The sequence below is a fragment of the Chlorocebus sabaeus genome, chromosome 10 (genome assembly GCF_047675955.1).
Source record: "Chlorocebus sabaeus isolate Y175 chromosome 10, mChlSab1.0.hap1, whole genome shotgun sequence".
NCBI classification, from domain to species: domain Eukaryota; kingdom Metazoa; phylum Chordata; class Mammalia; order Primates; family Cercopithecidae; genus Chlorocebus; species Chlorocebus sabaeus.
Window position 1 is genome coordinate 129,022,213 of NC_132913.1, and position 21,880 is coordinate 129,044,092.

The following is a 21,880-nucleotide window of genomic DNA, read 5'->3' on the forward strand; positions in this document are numbered from 1 at the left end:
CCAGCAAACAGGGAATCATGATGTCAGCTGCTCTCAAGAAGCTACTCTATACTAATGTGCCTATACACTTACATGTTTTAGGTCAAGTGAACCAAGTCTGGGTTTTATAAACTGGTCACTACAGGCAACTGCATCTGAAGATGCCAACAATAGTGTAAGAGAATCTTGCTTTGAAACCAGTTGTGGGTGGAGTAAAGAGGCACCAAGGTGTGGCATTTATGCAATCAGGGGTTCAAATCGAGTTACTTCTGTTGCAACATTTGGTAAGCCGATTCACTAATCATCATTAGAAATCATGATGGTTTCAGTGTTCAAACACTATACACTTGGAAACATAAATGTCCATCTTTGATAGTTTTGTTTGTTTGTTTGTTTTGAGACGGAGTCTTGCTCTTGTTGCCCAGGCTGGAGTGCAATGGCACCACCTCAGCTCACTGCAACCTCCGCCGTTCAAGCGATTCTGCTGCCTCAACCTCCCAAGTATCTGGGATTACAGGCACCCGCCACCACACCGGCTAATGTTTTATATTTTTAGTAGAGATGGGGTTTCACCATGTTGGCCAGGCTGGTCTCTAACTCCTGACATCAGGTGATCCACCCACCTTGGCCTCCCAAAGTGCTGGGATTACAGGTATGAGCTACCACACCTGGCCTTTGGTGCTTTTGGGTTCACGCCATTCTCCTGCCTCAGCCTTCCGAGTAGCTGGGATTACAGGCGCCCACCATCACAACCGGCTAATTTTTTGTATTTTTAGTAAAGACGGGGTTTCACCGTGTTAGCCAGGTAAAGTTATCTTTAAAATTTGGCACTTAGGGCGAGGTGGCGGGCGCGTGTAGTCCCAGCTACTCGGGAGGCTGAGGCAGGAGAATGGCGTGAACCCGGGAGGCAGAGCTTGCAGTGAGCCGAGATCACACCACTGCACTCCAGCCTGGGCGACAGGGCGAGACTCCGTCTCAAAAAAAAAAAAAATTGGCACTTAATAGTTACTGGTTTCCCATAGAAAAACATTAGGAATTAACTGTTGTGAATTTTTTTTAAATAGAAAAGGATTTTTTTTTATTATAAAATTCACAATGAAATATACATCACCATCCTCTTTAGAATTGGGCTGCAAATTTGGGACCTATTTATTCAAAAACAAGCATTGTTTTTTTTTTTTTTTTTTTTTTTTTTTTGAGTCGGAGTCTCGCTCTGTCCCCCAGGCTGGAGTGAGTGGCGCGATCTCGGCTCACTGCAAGCTCCGCCTCCCGGGTTCCCGCCATTCTCCTGCCTCAGCCTCCCGAGTAGCTGGGACCACAGGCGCTGCCACCACGCCCGGCTAGTTTTTTGTATTTTTTAGTAGAGACGGGGTTTCACCGTGTTAGCCAGGATGGTCTCGATCTCCTGACCTCGTGATCCGCCCGTCTCGGCCTCCCAAAGTGCTGGGATTACAGGCTTGAGCCACCGCGCCCGGCACAAGCATTGTTTTAAGGAGAAAATTATTACTGTATTTTAGAAAACCAAAATAAAATCCCCATTAATGAAAAACGGAACTGGAAAACAGTGTCATGAATTGAGCAGTTTTATATGATCCGTTTTTTAATGAATAATAAGTTTGGCCTTAAAATAAACATTGCTTTTTCAGATGTTAGCACTGGTTTGACATCTTAAGTCTCTAACCTCTAGCAATGCACATAGAAAGTGTTCCCCCTTCCTGGTGGTGCCTTTTGCTTTTACACACTTTGTGGTGCTTGATTTTATCATAGTTACATATTCTGCAGAGCAAAAAGAAGCCCCCTGGAAACAAGGATGGTATCCAGGCCCCCCTAGATTCCTGGGGGATCCACAGTCTGTGGATTGCTCTCTGAAATTGGGTAGATGAACCATCAACCCTCATTTTCAGTTTATGTCATGTTTAGTATCGTGTGTAATAGAGGCTTTACCTAAACACGTTTTCCAGGAAGTGCCTGGCACTGCGTGAGTCTGGCGGCTGAGTGGTCAGGAGTGTAGTAGTGGCTCTAAGCCTGCCTCACAGCCCTTTCTCATTTCTCGCTCCATCCCCCACCCCATTCATTTCCAGGCCTTTCCACGAAGAGTCCTCAGCCTTCTCCCTCCAGCCGGAAGAGCCCCCTGAGTCTGAGCCCTGCATTTCAGGTGCCTTTGGGCCCAGCTGAACAGGGCTCCTCCCCACTCCTGAGCCCTGTCCTCAGTGATGCTGGCGGAGCTGGGATGGACTACGAGGAGCCGAGACACAAGGTGGGCCCCTCGAGGCTTGAGAAGCTAGCAGAGGGTTGCCGGGTGGATGGACCTGTGCTCACTGTTCCTTGGGGTGGTGCTGGTGGGGACCCCGGGGTGGGGCAGAGAAGGGCCCTGCACTCACAGCCGCCCTACCAGCCTCCTGAGCAGAGAGGAGGTGCTGGGCCACCTTCCCTAGCAAAACCTTCCTGAGACTTTCCTCTTATCTCTGGGACTCCAGGTTCCTTCATACAAAAACAAGTTTCCTTGTTCATTTAGCAAACAGTTTCCTGGCACCCACAGGCTCCATGTGTCAGGCTGGATCCTGGGACTGAGTAGGCACTTCTAGCCTCCCCCATTCTTCCTTCCTTCCTCCCTTCCTCATTTCTCCCTCCCTTCCTCCCTCCTTGACTCCTTTCTTCCCTCCTTGCTTGGTCAAGCTTCTACTTTTAACAATTGAGTAACCAGGAGGAAAGATCTGGGTGCTAAGGGAGGGTCCACCAGGGACCCCTTTGGGTTCTGGAGAGGCTCTTGGGTGGGATACCCTGTGGACAAGGAGGTGCCCTGGGCCAGACGTTGGAGACAGTGGAGGAGCCACCTGTGGGGAGGGGACAGTCCTCTGCTGTTGTGGCAAGGCGAGGGGTACATGGGCCACAGGCAGGACTGAGGGTTTATGACAAAGTTGAGGCAGTGTCCCCTGTGGGTCTCCTTTTATCGAAGATGATAGGAATAAGGGCACAAACTGAGAGTCTGCAAGGAGAAAGTGACCCAGCAGAGAAGCTTGCTGCTGGCAGACACAGGGCAGCCAGGGCAGGGAGGCTGTGGCCTCAGGTGGCCTCCACTCTCCCAGCCCAGTGGAGTCTGCCTACAGCTACGGTTTTGCAGATGGGCCCTAAAAGAAAAGACTCAGGGTCCAGGGAGTTTGCGGAGTATATTGGGCCTGGAGTCCACAGAGAAGGGAGACACAGGGTCCCTGAGTGGCAGCTGGATGGAAAGCGGCCATGGGGCCTCCAGGAGGGAGGCAGTCAGTGCTGGTACACGGGGAGGCGTGTCATTGTGACACCTCAGCACTCCTGCTTTGGCCTGAATTGGCCAGAGGATATTCTGTCCAAGGCCTGCCTTCCAGATGGCAGGGCTACCCGTGGGATGCTGGGACTCTCAGCAGGTGGGATGGCACAGGCAGGGCAGGCTCTTCCTTCCCTGTGCCCTGGGGGTCCCTGGATCCCACTGGAATGGAAGGAGCCCCCTGGTCTGGAGGCAGCAAAGGGTATTAAACGTGCTGCTGCGTGAGGCCTGAAGGTGAGGACTGGTTCTGGGTCCTGGCAGCAGACTGTTTCCAAGAGAGAGGTCTTTTTATTTTATTTTGGAAACCTAATGACTATCTCTTTAGTTCACTATTTCTTCGGTACAAAAACAAAAAATGGCTACCAGGCAGTCTGTTATTAAGAATAAATTTTAATTTGTAACTTTTTATATTATGAAAATCAATTGATTCTTTAGATGGTTCTATAGGGTGACAGCTTGTCACATCTGAGGATAATTGGGCTGGTGGCAAGTGACCCTGGAAGAAGCCTGTTAGTCACGACGTGGCATAGGGCCAGCAGCATGACAAGGCCCTCTGGGATAGGGGCACCTCAGGGTCCTCATAGAGCCACGCCCTTGAGGAGTTGGTGGCTGAGTCACTGCAGAGAAAGATTCAGCAGCCCTTGGGCCCAGCCCCTGCGTGTGGGCACCTTCAGCCCTGGCGTGGTGTCTCCTGTTACCTCTCCTCAACACCTGGGCTCTGGAGGGAGGGCTCTGGGCTCTGCTTCAATTCTGTGTGTGTGAGCTGACATAGCAAGGCTAGTGCCCAGCACAGGTGGGCTCTGAGATGGCAAGGATGGCCCCTTCATCACCATGCAGGGGCTGCTGGTTTGACCCGGAGGTAGGTTTCCACCAGAGTACCCCTCTGTGCTGACCTTATGAACCAGTGTCTCCAGCCAGGCTGCAACAGGTTCTGGGGAGACCCCGGCCCCAGATTCACTGACGGCTCTGCTGGCAGAGCCTGGCAGACCACTCTCCTGGGGGAACCAGGGTGACACAGGGGTCTGAGAACCACGTGCTGCCATTGAGGCCGCCCGTCAAGCTTTTGCACTTGCACCCAGTTGCTTGGTTGTGCTGGGAGGGGCAAAGAGCTTCCCACCCTCCAGCCCACCCACGCCAGCTTGTGCCCTCCTCCCCAGTGTCTCCCACTTGATGCACCATTTGTCTCCTTTTTAATAGAGATTTGTGAGGATCAGCAATAGTCGAAAGGTAGGAAAGCCAAAGGTGGCAGAAGCCTCTTCCATGCTCTGCATGGGCACACAGACCCTTCCTGTGGGGACAGGTGGCAGAGTTCACAGGAATTGCACGCTCCTCTGGGGCTGTCCCTGGCCGCCCTCTCATCTCTGGCCTGTAGCCCAGCTTACTGGGGCCTCAGGTTGGACATAGATCTGGAGGTGGGGGCAGAGTGGCAGCTGCTGTATCTTCTGTCCCTGAGAGTCTCCTTATGGTATTCCTTGGGCTGATGAGGCGGGGGCGGGGGCGGGGGCAGGATGGACGGCCCTTCTCTTGGCCACTCTGCTCCCCTGACTCCCCTGTGGCCCACTGGTGGCACCTGTGATGAGCAGTCTCATCAGCGACTGCTGCGGCTTTCTGCTGGTGTGTGTGTCTGTGAGCCTCGCCCCTGGAGGAGTAGAGCTGCTCCGGGACTCGCGCATCCTGTTCCTACAGAACAACATTCAGAGTTAGGACATTGCTTTTGGACTCCATGCCAAGGTGACTGTGGCTAGGAAGTCGTCCTACCTATGCCAGACTCTCCCCCAGGGCCCAAGGCCAACAGTTTGTGGGGCATTAACATGCAACATCCCTGTCCCTCAGCTGTGTGGGGAAGGCTGGGGCCTCTCAGACCATAAGCATGGGCCTCTGGGGACGGGACCAGCTCTGACCCCAGAGAATTCACTGGGCATATCAAGCTCAGGTGGAGAAAGGACTTCTTTCTCTCTTTTTTTTTTTTTTTTTGAGACGGAGTCTCGCTCTGTCGCCCAGGCTGGAGTGCAGTAGCACAGTCTTGGCTTATTGCAAGCTCCGCCTCCCAGGTTTCACGTCATTCTCCTGCCTCAGCCTCCCGAGTAGCTGGGACTACAGACGCCCGCCACCACACCCGGCTAATTTTTTGTATTTTTAGTAGAGACAGGGTTTCACCATGTTAGCCAGGATGGTCTCAATCTCCTGACCTCGTGATCCGCCCGCCTTGGCCTCCCAAAGTGCTGGGATTACAGGCATGAGCCACCACGCCCGGCCAAAAAAGTCATTTTTAATATCAGGAAGCTCAAAAAGAAAAAATTGAAAAAGCCTAAAGGCTAGAAAGGTGGTTCAGCTTCTCTGTGGTGAGGAGGCCATTGCACCAAGAGGTGGGGACTGAGCTGGTACACAGTGGCAGGACTGTGGGAGCCAGGCAGGCTGCCAGCCATGGGGAAGAGCTGAGAGAACAGCAGTGGATGTGTGCAGGACTCTGGCGGGGGAGGCACAGCACCTGGGCACTGGAAGGCTCCAGGCAGTAGCATCTCGGCGGGCTGTCCCTTCACAGCTGGCTATATCCATGGGCTCAGCACTCACAGGATAAATGTGCCTCTGTCCTCTCATCCACGAGGGGTGGACAACCCTGCAGGCTGTGCTGAACTTCACAGCAGTACAGGGAGGAAGACATGACCCCACATGCCACCTCAGCTGCTTGCTCACTTGCAAACCCAGCTCCTGATATTCCTCCCAAACCTCCAGTCATGGCAGCTGGTCTTTCCCTTGGCTTAGGCCAAAAACTGCGGCAGTCACCCCTCCTGCCTCCAACCCTCACACCTTAACTCCACACTGGAATCAGGTTGGCTCAACCTTCAGAATGTGTCCAGGATCTCACCTCTCACCCCTCTGGGTCCCCCAGCAAGGGCTGTCTCACCAGCTGGTGCCGAGGTCCTCTGGGAGCCTCTCTGCCCTCCTGATCTACTCTCATCCTGGGGCCCAAGTGCGTCACAGCACATTCAGGTAGACCCCAAAGGGTCCAGAAGGCCCACATGGCCTACCTTCCCCACCAGTAGCCTGTCTATTCCCTCTTCCCTCCCCACCTTGCTCCAGCCACTTGACCTCTGAGCTGCCCCACGGGCTGACCTGTCCGCTCTGAGTTAGGCTGCGGCCTGCCACATCCCCCAGCCTCCAGTCCCTCCTCTGCTCTGCGTCGTGTCTTGTACAGCCCTCTGTGCTGCAATGTGTGACTGTGTGTGTTGCTTCTTGCCTGTCTTCTCCTGGTAGGACACCCTCACAGGGGCAGGGGGCAGTGTCCAGGCCCCTGTTGAGAGGCCCCTGACACCTGCTCCATGGATATTTGCACGGCCCACCTGCCCTGAAGCTGGCCACAGTCTGGTGGTGGGGCAGGCAAGCTGCCAGGGTAGAGCAGGATCATGGTTTCTGGGCAGTGGGAGAGGACGAAGAAGAGGCTGTTAAGTTGCACCTCAACAGAGGGTGGCTCTTGGAGGGTTCAGGGTGGGAAGAGGCCCTCCAGGGACAGGACCCAGTGCCTGCCGAGGCCATCATGAGGCATGTGCTTTGCCAGGAACACTGTATTGGGTGAGGTGTACAGGGTCCCCCACAGCCAGCTTGCCTGCTCGGCGCCAGCACCTTGGGCAAAGATAGCCCTGCCGGCTGTAGGAGTGCTCAGGGCTGGGCTGTCTCCAGCAAGGCACAGAAAACAGCCTGGGGTATGGTCCACATCTGCATCAGGAAGTGCACCGGCAAGCCTGGCGCTCTGACGCAGGCACACTTCGAATGCACACTGTTTGCTCTTTTTAATGACTTTTGTATGGGTTAGGTTTAGTAATTTATAAGCACAGACACACTCATGGACCTGCGTCTGCTGACCAGCTATGCCACTGGCAGTGATAGATAAAAAATGATTTTATCACAAAACCAATAATAAATGTCAGCCCTGTTTACATATGGTGATATTTGAACAGCAATTCTTTTCTCCAAAAGAATAACAGGATTATGTTTTTACTCAGGGATAAATCCCTTCAGAAGTTGAAAATGAAAACCCCATGACGATGTTAACTTGAGCAGAAGAAAGCAAACATTACAAACTTCAGGCTGCCTGAACATGGGAGGGTCCCATGTCCCATGGATGCACACTTACAGCTCTCTGCTTCTTTCAGCGCATGCCTGCAGATGAGGCCTACTTCATAGTCAAGGAGATTCTCGCTACAGAACGAACATACCTGAAGGATTTAGAAGTTATTACCGTGGTACGAAAGTCCTTGATTACTTTTTTTTAAAATAAAGATCTCATCTGAACACAGAGAAATCTTTTTTTTGTTTGTTTGTTTTTTTGAGATGGAGCCTCACTCTGTCACCCAGGCTGGCGTGCAGTGGCGTGATCTCAGCTCACTGCAACCTCTGCCTCTTGGATTCAAGTGATTCTTCTGCCTCAGCCTCTCTAGTAGCTGGGATTACAGGTGCCCACCACCACACCCAGCTAATTTTGTTTATTTAGTAGAAGTGGGGTTTCACCATGTTGGCCAGGCTGGTCCCAAACTCCTGACCTCAAGTGATCCGCCCAACGTGCTGGGATTACAGGCATGAGCCACTGCGCCCAGCCAAGAAATATCTCTTGATAATCGTGAGACTTGGTATGTATATATTTTTGTGAAATATATCTGCCTTAAAACATTTATTCTAAGTCCAGTCAGAACATTGGATCCAAGTTTTTGTGAAGCTATAAAGCTGCAAAGTGTCCATTTGAAACTTTTGATGTAGGATAGTTTCATTATATTTGATCAACAAAGAGGATAGCTGTAGGGCTGATCTGAACCCTCTTTGTAGGCGGTGACTGGAGGGTCATTGCAGGGTGTCCTATGGCTACAGGCCCTCAGAGGCACAGTTTCTCAGTCCCCAACAAGAGAGCCTTGCCTCCTGTCACACCGCACTCTTCCCACAGTGGTTCCGCAGCGCAGTGGTGAAGGAGGACGCCATGCCTGCGACTCTGATGGCACTGCTCTTCTCCAACATCGATCCCATCTATGAGTTCCACAGAGGCTTCCTGCGCGAGGTGGAGCAGAGGCTGGCACTCTGGTAACACCCCTTCGGCCCCCAGGTCTTGGACCCCCACACGGGAGACTCCACACCAACTCATCATCACAGCTCTTAGGAGCTTCCCAGCTTCAGAAACTAATTCAGAAGAGCCATTTTTTCAGTGGAGTATGTTTTTAGGAGCCTGCGGAGAGGTACAGATATAATAATACCCTTTATTCACCCTCTTCCAGAAAAGAGAGTGCAAGGAGCAAGTTAAAAATAGAAGATCCCTTTTTGCCTGGTTACCGTCTGTTTTAGAGAAAGGCCAGACACATAATAGTAGCTTCCATCCAGGGCAGGCCCTGCCCTGCGGCCTCTTCCACCTCAGAGCTTCACAACCTTCTTCCAGCTCGAACCAGCAACGGTCACCCTGCATCAGATTACAGTGCCTTCTGCAAGCTTTCACCATGTTTAGAACGACTTTGTTTGTTTTTACTCAGGGAAGGGCCCTCCAAAGCCCACACAAAAGGCGGCCATCAACGAATCGGGGACATCCTGCTCAGGAACATGCTCCAGTTAAAGGTAGGCTGCATGGTGACTGCTGCCTACACGAGTGCTGTTAATGGGAGCAAAACCACAGTCCCGAAGCTGAGGCCCCTCAGAACAACATCCCCTCAGAAAAGGGTCGCCTCAGAACACGATCCCTTTCAGAGTAGGGTCTCCTCAGAACAGGGTCCCCTCAAAGCAGGGTCCCCCCAGACCAAGGTCCCCCTCAGAGCAGGGTCTCCTCAAAACAGGATCCCCCCAGACCAGGGTCCCCTTCAGAGCAGGGTCTCCTCAAAACAAGGTTTCCTTAGAGCAGGGTCCCCCTCAGAGTGGGTTCTGCTCAAAACAGGGTCCCCTCAGAGCAGGGTCCCCCAGAGCAGGGTCCCCCTAAGAGCAGGGTCTCCTCAGAACAGGGAACCCCTCAGAGCAAGGTCCCCTCAGAAAAGGGGTTTCACAGAACAGGTTCCCCTCAGACCAAGATTCCCCTCAGAGCGGGCTCCCCTCAGAGCAGGGTCCCCTCAGAACAGGGGATCCACAGAGCGGGGTCCCCTCAGACCAGGGGCCCCCTCAGAGTGGAGTCTTCTCAAAACAGGGGCCCCCTCAGAGCTGGGTTCCCCCTCAGAGCAGGGGCCCCCTCAGGGCAGGGTATCCTCAGAACAGCATCCCCTCAGAGCAGGGGACCCCCCAAAACAGGGGCCCCCTCAGAAAAGGATCTCCTCAGAACAGGGTCCATCTCAGAACAGGATCCTACTCAAAGCAGGGTGCCCCCAGAGCAGGGTTTCCCCAGAGCAGGGCCCTCTCAGAACAGAGTCTTCTCAGAATAGCATCCCCCTGAGGCTCTCAGAAGAGGGTTCCCTCAGAGTAAAGTTCCCTCAAAACAGAGTCATTCTCAGAGCAGCAGCCCCCTCAGAACAGGGTCCCCTTTGAGCATCATTCCCATTAGAACAAGGTTCCTCCAGAACAGCATCACCCTCCGAACAGGGTCTCCTCAGAACTGCATCTTCCTCAGAACAGGATCCTACTCAGGGCAGGTCCTGCTCTGGATGGGGTCTCCCTCAGAATCTTGTTTCCCTCAGAAAAGAGTCTGGCTCAGGGCAATGTCCAGGGCCCCATCAGGACACTGATTCCCTCATAACAAGTTCCCTCCTCACCACATCCCCCTCAATAAGGGCTCTCCAAGAATGGAATGCCCCTGGAAACAGCATACCCCTCACAACAGGGTCCCCCAGAACATGGTCTCCCTCCAATCAGAACTACCCCCAAAACAGACTCCGCCTTAAAACATGGTTTGCCTTAGATCACGGCCCTTACCAGCCCCAGAACATCATTCCCTTCAGAACCTTTTTATCTGCTGATGAGCATTCCCTTGAGGACAGTGTCCCCATTTCCATCAGGACAGGACTCCCCCAGAACAGTGTTCACCTCAGGGCAGGATTCTCCCCCAGAACATTGTCCTCCTCAGAATGGGTCCCCCGAGAACAGCATGCTTTTGAGAACAGGGCCTCCCTCAGATCAGGGTTCCCCACAGAACAGAGTCTTCCTCAGAACATCATTCTCAGGACAGAGTCTCCCTCCCCAGGACAGGGCTCTCACTGTGTCCCACATAGCCAACTGCAGCCCTCCTATCCTCAGTTCTTCCTCTGTCCAGTGAGGAGACGGCCCTGATCCACTCAGTGCATGTAATATGAGGCCAGTTAGTGATGCACATAGCAGTGACTCTAGTTGGAATGAGGTACAGGTCACATGGCATCTGAGACGGGTTGAGATGCATTCCGTGGAGGCTAGAAAGCCCCCACTGGCACACACTGGGCCACCGGTCAGTTTGCCCTGTGGGGATTTCCAGCCGGCGCCTGCCATCAAGGAAAACAGGCCAGTCTCCCCCTGGACCCCTACGTCTCCTCACCTAAAGGCCCCACTCTTGCGCCTCCACAGGAGTTTACCAGCTACTTCCAAAGACATGATGAGGTCCTAACAGAACTGGAAAAGGCTACCAAACGCTTTAAGAAGTTGGAGGCGGTGTACAAGGAGTTCGAGCTGCAGAAGGTCTGCTACTTGCCTCTCAACACGTTCCTGCTGAAGCCCATCCAGCGGCTGCTGCACTACCGCCTGCTGCTGCGACGCCTGTGTGGACACTACACTCCCGGCCACCATGACTACGCCGACTGCCGTGGTGAGTGTGGGTGCGGCCCTGCATCTCGGAGATCAGATCAGTGGCTGGGAGGCAGGGGCGGCTTTGCTAGACCTGAAGACTTCCTTCACTGGGAAGCGCAGGAGTCCACCCCATTAGGGCCTGGACCACAGTGGTCAGCACTGGCCCTGGCCTTGCCTCCTGTCTCCTCTGGCTGCTGGCAGAGGGCAGGTCCCAGGCTACACCAGGTCTCTGCCTATTCTGCTCCTCCACCCGCAGGCAAGGCCCTGCCCATCTCCACTTCTGAGCAGTGTAGGGAATGACTCTGATTGCCCTGCAGGGGTCACAGGGCAGGCTTTTGCTGGGGACCGCAAAGCCCCCACAAGTACACTGGGGAATGGGGTGCAACCCCCAGAGCAACCTGCTGCCTATGGATGTTTCTGTCCTGGAGGCCATGGCTCTAAAACATACAAAAGATTGGGCCAAGATGACCTGTTAGAAGTTTTCAACATAGACAGCCTTTGTAATTTTTGATGTTTATTAAAGGGACAAAAGAGTAAACTCTGATCTTTTTAATCTAAAAATATGATTTCTAATTTTATTGTAAATTTAGTCCCCTTTTCTGAGGTAACTCAGTCATGAGGGGGACACTGCTCTAATGGGGACCTATTCTGATGGGGATGTGGTCTGATGGGAACTTAATGCTCATCAGGAAGTTTTTTGTTTTTGTTTATATTTTTTTGTTTTTTTGTTTTTTGAGATGGAGTCTCCCTCTGTCGCCCAGTGATGTGATCTTGGCTCACTGCAAGCTCCGCCTCCCAAATTCCCGCCATTCTCCTGCCTCAGCCTCCTGAGTAGCTGGGACTACAGGCGCCCGCCACCACGCCAGGCTAATTTTTTTGCATTTTTAGTAGAGACGGGGTTTCACTGTGTTAGCCAGGATGGTCTTGATCTCCTGACCTCGTGATCTTCCCTCCTCAGCCTCCCAAAGTGCTGGGATTACAGGTGTGAGCCACCGCACCCAGACCTTTTTTTTTTTTTTTTTGAGATTTAGTTTCACTCTTGTCGCCCAGGCTGGAGTTCAATGGCACAATCTTGGCTTACTGCAATCTCCTCTTCCCAGGTTCAAGTGATTCTCCTGCCTCAGCCTCCTGAGTAGCCAGGATTATAGGCGCCCGCCACCACACCCAGCTAATTTTTGTATTTTTAGTAGAAACAGGGTTTCACCATGTTGGCCAGGCTGGTCTTGAACTCCTGACCTCGTAATCCGCCTGCCTCAGCCTCCCAAAGTGCTGGGATTACAGGTGTGAGCCACCACATCAGGATGTTTTTACAAGTAAATTTTATCATTGTCATTAAAAATAGATGAAAAAATACTTAGCATTTCCTCTAGCTGGTTTCCCATAGCCATGAATGGATATAAATAAGGATGCTTTCTAATTAGCAAGAAATAGAATGGATCATAAAGTGTTGATGATTCTCTTTCTTTTCATTCTAGAAGAAAATGTTTCATGTTTGCTAAAAAGAAGAAGTACAAAATTATAGAAAACATTTTCAAACATTTTAAGGGAAACATGAAATAACCACACCATGTTTAAAATATTTCTTGTTGTCAGTCATTATACCACAGTAGTTAGGTAGGCAGAGTGCTGGAGCAGAGGGTGTCCTGGACCCCAGGCGACCAGGGAAGACATGCCATGGAGAAGACTGGGGCCCGGGTTCTGGCCACGTCTACCATGTGCTTCAGGGACATAGGATTTTGGAGGGATTCCTGTACCTCACAACATGACAGGTTTCTCATCAGTAAAATTTATAGACTGGTGCAAAACCTCTGTGAAGCTGTGTTTGTGAAAGTGCTTTGAGGTTGTCAATTCAACAGAACATTGATAACCATCAGCCTCCCTAGGTTTGCTTCAGACCTCAGCCATCTCTGGAGAGCAGTGAGAGCCCAGTTGATGAAACATTCTTAGCTGACACTATGGCAGGCTCCTTTCCCTCCATGACCCCACTCCCCAAATGTGGGACACAGGAATGCTTGTCAAGAAGGGCCTTCTTCAAAAATGGCCTTTGGTGTGCAAATGTTACCAGCCTCTTGGTCTTTCTGAAAACTTGAATAGAACTCTCTTGGACAAAAGGGAGTACATTTGTTGGGGCTGACAGAAGCCAGCCTTGCAATTTTATCTACCCTTCATTTTGATGAGAGTTTCCAAGGGTGCTGGATGTTAAGTGTATGTTGTTGATTTGTTCTATCACGCACCTGCTCTGCCTGCTGCTGTGGGGGAACCTGTTCTGAGGGGGACCCTTTTCTGAGGTACTCAGTTACAAGGGGATGTGGCTCTCAGGGGGTTCTGTTCTGATGGGGATGTGTTCTGAAGGGATCTTGGACTGAGGGGAACCCAGTTCTGAGGGGACCCAGTTCTAAGGAGGACACTGCTCTGAGGAGATTCTATTCTAAGGGGACCATGGTTGGAGGTGGACTCTGTTCTGAAGAGGACAGTGTTCTGAGGGGGGACTCTGTTTTGAGGGAAACACTACTCTAAGAGAACCTTCTTCTGAGGGGTACCCTTTTTTGAGGGGAACACTGTTCTGAGGGGGACCCTTTTCTGAGGGGACTCAGTTATGAGGGAGACACTGCTCTCTGGGGGTCCTGTTCTGATGGGGATGTGCTCTGAGGGGATCGTGGACTGAGGGGGACCCTGCTCTGAGGGGTCCATACTCTGAGGAGACTCTATTCTGTGGGGACTCTGTTCTTAGGAGGATACTGCTCTGTGGGGACTCTGCTCTCAGGTGAATGCTGCTCTCAGGGGACCCTGTTCTGAAGAGATGCTGTTCACAGGGGATGCTCTGAGAGGACCTTGTTTTGAGGAGACCCTATTCAGAGGGGAACCCTGTTCTGGGTGCTCATTACCCTGATGGGACTCTTATGTGAGGGGAATGTTATTCTGAGGGGAACACTACCCTGAGAGGATCTTGTTCTAAGGGGGGAATAGTGTCATGAGAGCACATGTTCTGAGGAGGATGCTGTTCTGAAGAGGACCCTGTTCTGTGGGGGATTCTGCTCTGACAAGGACCCTGTTCTGAAGAGACCCTGTTCTGAGGAGGATTCTATTCTGAGGGGTCTCTGTTCTGAGGGGGGATCCTGTTCTGAGGGGGATGCTTTTCTGAGGGGACCCTGTTATAAAGGGATACTGTTCTGAGGGGACCCTGTTCCGAGCGGGATGCCATTCTGAGGGGACCCTGTTCTGAGGGGGATGCTGTTGTGAGGGGACCCTGTTCTGTGGGGGATTTTATTCTGTGAGGACCCTGTTCTAAGTTCTGCGGGAGATACTGTTCTGAGGGGGATGGTGTTGTGAGGGGACCCTGTTTTGTGGGGATCCTGTTCTGTAGAAACCCTGTTCTGAGGGGGATGCTGTTCTAATGGGACCTTGTTCTATGGAGGATTTGATTCTGTGAGGACCCTGTTCTGTGGGGACCCTGTTCCCCTGTTCTGAGGGGGTTGCTGGTTCTTTTGTTTTGTTTTGTTTTGTTTTGTTTTTTGAGACGGAGTCTCGCTCTGTAGCCCAAGCTGGAGTGCAGTGGTGCGATCTCAGCTCACTGCAAGCTCTGCCTGCCGGGTTCCCGCCATTCTCCTGCCTCAACCTCCTGAGTACCTGGGAATACAGGCGCCCGCCACCTCGCCTGGCTAATTTTTTTGTATTTTTAATAGAGACAGGGTTTTACCGTGTTAGCCAGGGTGGTCTCGATCTCCTGACCTCATGATCCGCCCGCCTCAGCCTCCCAAAGTGCTGGGATTACAGGCTTGAGCCACCGCGCCCAGCCGGGGTTGCTATTCTAAGGTAACCCTGTTTTGTGGGGCATCTTGTTTTGTGAGGATGCTGTTCTGAAGGGAACCCGTTCTGTCGGGATCCTGTTCTGAGAGGACCATGTTCTGTGGGGACTCTGTTCTGAGGGAACCCTGTTCTGAAGGTATCCTGTTCTGAGGTGCCCCTGTTCTGTGGGGATTCTGTTCTGTGGAGGCCCTATTCTGAGGGTAATGCTGTTTTGAGGGGACTGTTTTCTGAGGGGACCTTGTTCTTAGGGGGATCCTGTTCTGAGGGGGATGCTGTTCCATGGGAACGCTGTTCTGAGGGGACCATGTTCTGTGGGGAATCTCTTCTGTGGGGACTCTGTTCTGAGGGGATTCTGTTCTGTGGTGATCCTGTTCTGAAGGAATCCTGCTTGGATTCCTTGAGATACTGTTCTCAGGGGAACCTGTTCTGTGGGGATTCTCTTGTGTGGGGGATGCTGTTCTGAGGGGGATTCTGTTCTGAGGAGGGTGCTGTTTTGAGGGGACCCTGTTCTGAGGGAGATTCTTTTCTGTGGGGACCCTGTTCTGAAGGGACCCTGTTCTGTGGGGCATCTCATTCTGTGAGGACCCTGTTTTGTGGGGAACCTGTTCTGGGAGGACCCTGTTCTGAAGGGAATGCTATTCTGAGGAGACCATGTTGTGTAGAGATTTTGTTCTGTGTAGATGCTGTTCTGAGAGTGATGCTGTTTTGAGGGGACTGTGTTCTGAGGGGACCCTATTCTGAGGGGAATGCTATTCTGAGGAGACCATGTTGTGTAGAGATTTTGTTCTGTGTAGATGCTGTTCTGAGAGTGATGCTGTTTTGAGGGGACTGTGTTCTGAGGGGACCCTATTCTGAGGGGGATGCTGTTCTGAGAGGACTCTGTTCTGTGGGAATCCTGTTCTGAGGGGACCCTTTTCTGTGGGGACCCTGTTTTGAGGGAAATCCTGTTGTGAGGGGAAACTATTCTGAGGGAGATGCTATTCTGAGGGGACCCTGTTCTGTGGGGGATGCAGTTCTTTGAGGACCCTGTTCTGAGGGAGATTCTCTTCTGTGGGGACCCTGTTCTGTGGGGATTCTGTTCTGAAGGGACCCTGTTCTGTGGGGCATCTCATTCTGTGAGGACCCTGTTCTGTGAGGATTCTGTTCTGAGGGGACCCTGTTGTGAAGGGAATGCTATTGTGAAGAGACTGTTCTGTGGGGTTTTGTTCTGTGTAGACCCTGTTCTAAGGAGACCCTGATCTGAGAGTGATCCTGTTTTGAGGGGACTCTGTTCTGAGGGGGATGCTGTTCTTAGGGGACCCTGTTCTGTGGGGATCCTATTCTGAGAGGACCCTGTTCTAAAGGGATCCTGTTCTGAGGGAAACCTGTTCTGTGGGGATTGCTGTTCTGAAGGGACCCTGTTCTGTGCAGCATCCTGTTCTGTGAGGACCATTCTGTTGAGAACCTGTTTTGTAGTGAGCATGTTTTGATGGGGCTCTTGTTCTAAGGGGACCCTATTCTGAAGGGATCCTGTTCTGAGGGGCCCCGGTTCTATGGGGATTCTGTTTTGTGGAGACCTTATTCTGAGAGGAGTGATGTTTTGAGGGGACCCTGTTTTCAGGGGGATCCTGTTCTGAGGGGGGTGCTGTTCTGTGGGGACCCTGTTCTGAGGGGGACCCTGTTCTGAGTGGGATCCTGTTCTGAGAGGACACTTCTGAGGAGAATGCTGTTCTGAGGGGATTCTGTTCTGTGGGGATCCTGTTCTGAAGGGACTCTGGTCTGAGGGAGATGCTGTTCTCAGGGGACCCAGTTCTGTGGGGATTCTGCTCTGAAGGGATCCGTTCTGAGGGCACCGTGTTCTGTGGGGGATGCTATTCTCAAGGGACCCTGTTCTATGGGTACCTTGTTCTAAGAAGACCCTGTTCTGAGGGGGATGCTGTTCTGAGGGGACCCTGTTCTGAGAGGATCCTATTCTGAGGGGGATGCCATTGTGAGGGGATCCTGTTCTGTGGGGATTCTGTTCTATGGAGTCCTGGTAATGAGGGGACCCTGTTTTGTGCAGATTCTGTTTGGAAGGGATCTTTTTCCAAGGAGGATACTATTCTGAAGAGAACCTGTTCTGTGGGGCATCCTTTTCTGTGGGGATTCTGTTCTGTAGAAGTTGTTTGTGGGGACCCTGTTCTGTGGGGATTCTGTTCTGAGGGAGACCCTGTTTTGAGGGGGATGCTGTTGTGAGGGGACCCTATTCTGAGGGGGATGCTATTCTGAGAGGTCCCTGTTCTGTGGGGACCCTGTTCTGAAGGGATCGTTTTCTGTGGGGACCCTGTTCTCAGGGGGATTTTGCTCTATGTGGCCTCTGTTCTGAGGGTGATGCAGTTCTGAGGGGACCCTGTTCTGAGGGCATTATATTCTCTGGGGACCCTGTTCTGAGGTAGATGCTGTTCTCTGGGGATCCTGTTCTGTGAGGACCCTTTTTCTGAGGGGACCCTGTTCTACGGGGGATTCTGTTTGGTGGGCATCCTATGCTATGTGGATTCTGTTCTGTGAGGACCCTTTTCTAATGCTGATACTGCTCTATAGTGACCCTGTTCTGAGGGGACCCTTTTCTGAGTGAGATGCTGTTCTGAAGGGACCCTCTTCTGAGGGGACCATGTTCTGAGGGGACCCTGTTCTGTGGGGGATGCTATTCTATGGGGTCCCTGTTCTGAGGGGGACCCTTTTCTGAGGGGACCCTGTTTTGCAGGGGATACTGCTCTGTGGAGACCCTGTTCTGTGGGTTCTGTGGAGAATATCAAGGCAGATCAGGTGATGTATAGGATCATTATCATGCCATCAGGTCCAAAATGTGTCCTGAGCTTCCAGCAGCTGCCAGTCCCTACCGATGTGCAGCACAGCGTCCATGTGGCAGTCAGGCTCCCAGCCCTGCACTCTGTGGAGTCAGCATTTGAGGGCAGGGTGGCACTGGTGCTTGTTTGAGTGGACTCAAGCAGCCATGCAGCGAATGGGCATGGCATGATGAGTCTCTGCCTGACATGGTGTCTGGAAGGAGGGGCTCAGACCCAAGTGCTTGCGGGATAGCCAGCCTGGGAGAGCCAGGGGTTGGGGTCAGGAGCTTAGAAATCTGCACAGAGCAATAGGGTTGGTAGCTGCCAAGACCTATGCTGGATTCACTGAAGTTCTTCCTTGTTTTCAGTGTCATGCAGGTGTCTTTGACAGAAAGTGAATTTTGTCAGTCAATTTTGTTTGTCAATGATGATCTCTTCACGTACTTCATTCTTTTCTGACTTTATATTCTGAAAGCTGTAAGGGACTGTTGTCACCCCCACTGGAAAGGATAGAGCTGGAACAGTCAGGTGACTTCATGCTAACAAATCTTCCCAGGGCTAGAGCTGAGCACTGGGCAGTGCTGGGTGAGGGGTGTGGACCTTGTCATGGAGAAGCTTTGTGGCCAGGAAGTAAGAGGGAGTCATGATAGAAACAAGGCAGAAGGTGGCCGGGCATGGTGGGTCACGCCTATAATCCCAGCATTTTGGAAGGCCAAGGCGAGTAGATCATCTGATGTCAGGAGTGGGAGAATAGCCTGGCCAACATGGTGAAACCCTGTCTCTACTAAAAATGCAAAAAATTAGCCAGGTGTTGTGGTGGGCATCTGTAGTCCCAGCTACTTGGGAGGCTGAGGCACAAGAATTGCTTGAACTTGAGAGGTGGAGGTTTCAGTGAGCCAAGATCGTGCCACTGCACTCCAGCCTGGGAGACAGACCCTGTCTCAAAAAATAATAATTAATTAATTAATTAATTAATTAAAAGAAGGGGGAAGGTGGTCCCCATGAGTGATTCCAGCAAGGAGGATGCAGACCCTGTGCTCCAGGCATCATCAGAGGTGGGAGCAGGCTCAGCTACGCTACACCACCACTCTCAGCATGGCCTCAGAGCTGGGCAGACTACTCTTGGTATAACTTTGTGTTTTAAGTTTCCTGTCCAGATTATAAACTTTCTCTTACCTTTGCTTGAACTATAAGATTAGCATCTGTTCCTGGTTAACAGAGAAAATTACAATTGCTTTGAAGGTGCAAATCATTTAACCTTTAAAGTACAATAAATCATTTTCCTTTAAGAGCAAATACTGCCTTACCCATAACATTAAATCATTATTTACAAAGCCTATCCTTTTTGCCAAACCAGAATATGGGCTGGCCAACAGTTTGGGTTGAACAACCTGAAGGCCTCAGGGGTATCTGCCGGAGTAGGCACCTGGTGGCTGCACATAGTAGGCAGCAGTCCTATAAGTCCTATAAGGCAGGGATCCCCAGCACCCCTGGCCATGGACTAGTACCAGTCCAGTCCATAGCCTATTAGGAACCAGGCCACACACGAGGAAGTGAGTTACCAGCAAGTGAAGCTTCTCTTTATTTACAGCCACTCCCCATTGCTTGCATTACCACCTGAGCTCCTCCTCCTGTCAGATCAGCAACATTAGATTCTCATGGGAGCACAAACCCTATTGTGAACTGCGCGTTTGGGAGATCTAGTTTGTGTGCTCCTTATGAGAATCTAACAAATGCCTGATGATCTGAGGTGGAACAGTTTCATCCCCAAACCATTCCCACCACCCCTGGTCTGTGGAAAAATAGTCTTCCATGAAACCCATCCCTGGTACCAAAAAGGTTAGGGACCACTGCTATAAGGAGTCAAGTAGGATGTACCTCTAATTAGAACTGCCTTTTAGAATGCTGGTTTCTGTCACAAGGTGGTGGGTAGAGGGTGCTGTGCACACCACTGCCTGTACACCTATACTGAGGGATCTCTCCACACAGATGCCCTGAAGGCCGTCACAGAGGTGACTACCACACTACAGCACATTCTCATCCGGCTGGAGAACCTGCAGAAGCTGACAGAGCTGCAGCGGGACCTGGTGGGCGTAGAGAACCTCATTGCTCCTGGCAGGGTGAGTCACCTGACTCTGGGAATGTTTTTTGAGCTACTTTGTTTTTTTAATTGAGATATAATTTACATACCACAAAAGTCACCCTTTTAAAACGTATAATTTTGGCCAGGCACAGTGGCTCATACCTGTAATCCCAACACTGGGAGGCTGAGGTGGGAGGATTGCTTGAGCCCAGGAGTTCAAGACCAGACTGAGCAACATGGGGAAACCCTGTTTCTATGAGAATTAAAAAAAAAAAAAAAAGAATTGCTGGGTGTGGTGGCACACACCTGTGGTCCTAGCTACTCAGGAGACTGAGATGGGAGGATTGCTTGAGCCAAGGAGGTCGAGGCTGGAGTAAGCCCTGATCACACCACTGCACTCCAGCCTGACAACAGAGCAAGACCCTGTCTACGTTAAAAATAGGTAAATACGGCCAGGCGCAGTGGCTCACACCTATAATCCCAGCACTTTGGGAGGCCAAGGCAGGCGGATCACCTGAGGTTGGGAGTTCGAGACCAGCCTGACCAACATGGAGAAACCCTGTCTCTAAGAAAAATACAAAAAATTAGCAGGGCGTGGTGGCGCATGCCTGTAATCCCAGCTACTCAGGAGGCTGAGGTAGGAGAATCGCTTGAACCCAGGAGGTGGAAGTTGCAGTGAGCCAAGATCACACCATTGCACTCTAGCCTGGGTAACAAGAGCGAAACTCTGTCTCAAAATAAAATAAAATAAAATACATACGTATATACATACATACACACATACATACATATAAAAAATGTATAATTGAGTGGGTTTTAGTATCTTCACAAGGTTATGCAGCCATCAATATCTAATTCAGAACATTTTCATCACCCCAAAGTGAAACCCCCACACCGATTAACAGTCACTTCCCATCACTATTTTGAAGGGGACCCTGTTCTCAGGGGACTCTGTTCTGAGGTAATCCTATCTGGGTGGGGATGCTGTTCTGTGGGACCTCGTTCTGCTCCCTAACCCCTGGCAACCACTGATCTACTCTCTGTCTCTAAGGAGTTAACCTGTCTGGGCATTTCATAGAAATGGTATCATACATTAATGTGGCCTCTTGTAACTGTCTTCTTTCACTCAGAATAATCTTTTCAAAGTTCATTCATGTTCCTTTTTTTTTTTTTTTTTTTAAATTTGAGACAGTCTCTCTCTGTCACCAGGCTGGGGTGCAGTGGCGCGATCTTGGCTCACTGCAACCTCCACCTCCCAGGTTCAAGTGATTCTCCTGCCTCAGCCTCCCAAGTAGCTGGGACTGCAGGCACATACCACTACGCCCAGCTAATTTTTGTGTTTTTAGTAGAGACAGGGTTTCACCATCTTGGCCAGGATGGTCTCAAGCTCTTGACCTTGTGATCCACCTTCCTTGGCCTCCCAAAGTGCTGGGATTACAGGCATGAGCCACCATGCCCAGCCTCATGTTCCTTTTTGTGGCTGAATCATATTCCATCATGCATGTATCACATGTCTCTCCACTCATCTGATGGACACTGGGTTATTTCCACTTCTTGGCTGTTATGAATAGTGCTGCTGTGAACATTCATGTACAAGTTTTGTGTGGACTTATGTTTTCAGTTTTGAGTATATACCATATGCAGGGTCATATGGTAATTCCATGTTTAACATTTTGAGGAGCTGCCAAACTGTTTTCCAAAGTGACTGAACCATTTTTCATTCCCACCAACTTGTATGAGACTTCTAGTTTCTCCACATCGTGTGTCACTTTTTGGTTCTAGCCATTTTAGTGAGTGTGTAATGCTGTCTTGTGTGGTTACAATTTGTATTTCCCTGCCGGGCGTGGTGGCTCAAGCCTGTAATCCCAGCACTTTGGGAGGCCAAGACGGGCGGATCACGAGGTCAGGAGATCGAGACCATCCTGGCTAACACGGTGAAACCCCGTCTCTACTAAAAAATACAAAAAAACTAGCCAGGCGAGGTGGCGGGCGCCTGTAGTCCCAGCTACTCGGGAGGCTGAGGCAGGAGAATGGCGTAAACCTGGGAGGTGGAGCTTGCAGTGAGCTGAGATCCGGCCACTGCACTCCAGCCTGGGCAACAGAGCGAGACTCCGTCTCAAAAAAAAAAAAAACAAAAAAACAAAAACCATTTGTATTTCCCTGATGGCTAATGACATTGAGCATCTTTTCATGTGCTTATTG

At 51.2% G+C, this 21,880-nt stretch overlaps 1 protein-coding gene across 6 annotated transcripts in view; it reads left to right on the forward strand.

Moving 5' to 3' along the window:
- FARP2 (FERM, ARH/RhoGEF and pleckstrin domain protein 2) overlaps positions 1 to 21,880 on the forward strand; it is a 149,351-nt gene that overhangs the window by 110,314 nt on the left and 17,157 nt on the right. For all 6 annotated transcript variants that reach the window (XM_007966995.3, XM_007966994.3, XM_073020232.1 and 3 more), the window contains exons 14-19: positions 2,061 to 2,236; positions 7,432 to 7,521; positions 8,214 to 8,347; positions 8,788 to 8,869; positions 10,766 to 11,003; positions 19,585 to 19,715. In XM_007966995.3, the coding sequence (XP_007965186.2) occupies positions 2,061 to 2,236; positions 7,432 to 7,521; positions 8,214 to 8,347; positions 8,788 to 8,869; positions 10,766 to 11,003; positions 19,585 to 19,715 (851 nt within the window). The remainder of the gene's footprint in view (positions 1 to 2,060; positions 2,237 to 7,431; positions 7,522 to 8,213; positions 8,348 to 8,787; positions 8,870 to 10,765; positions 11,004 to 19,584; positions 19,716 to 21,880) is intronic.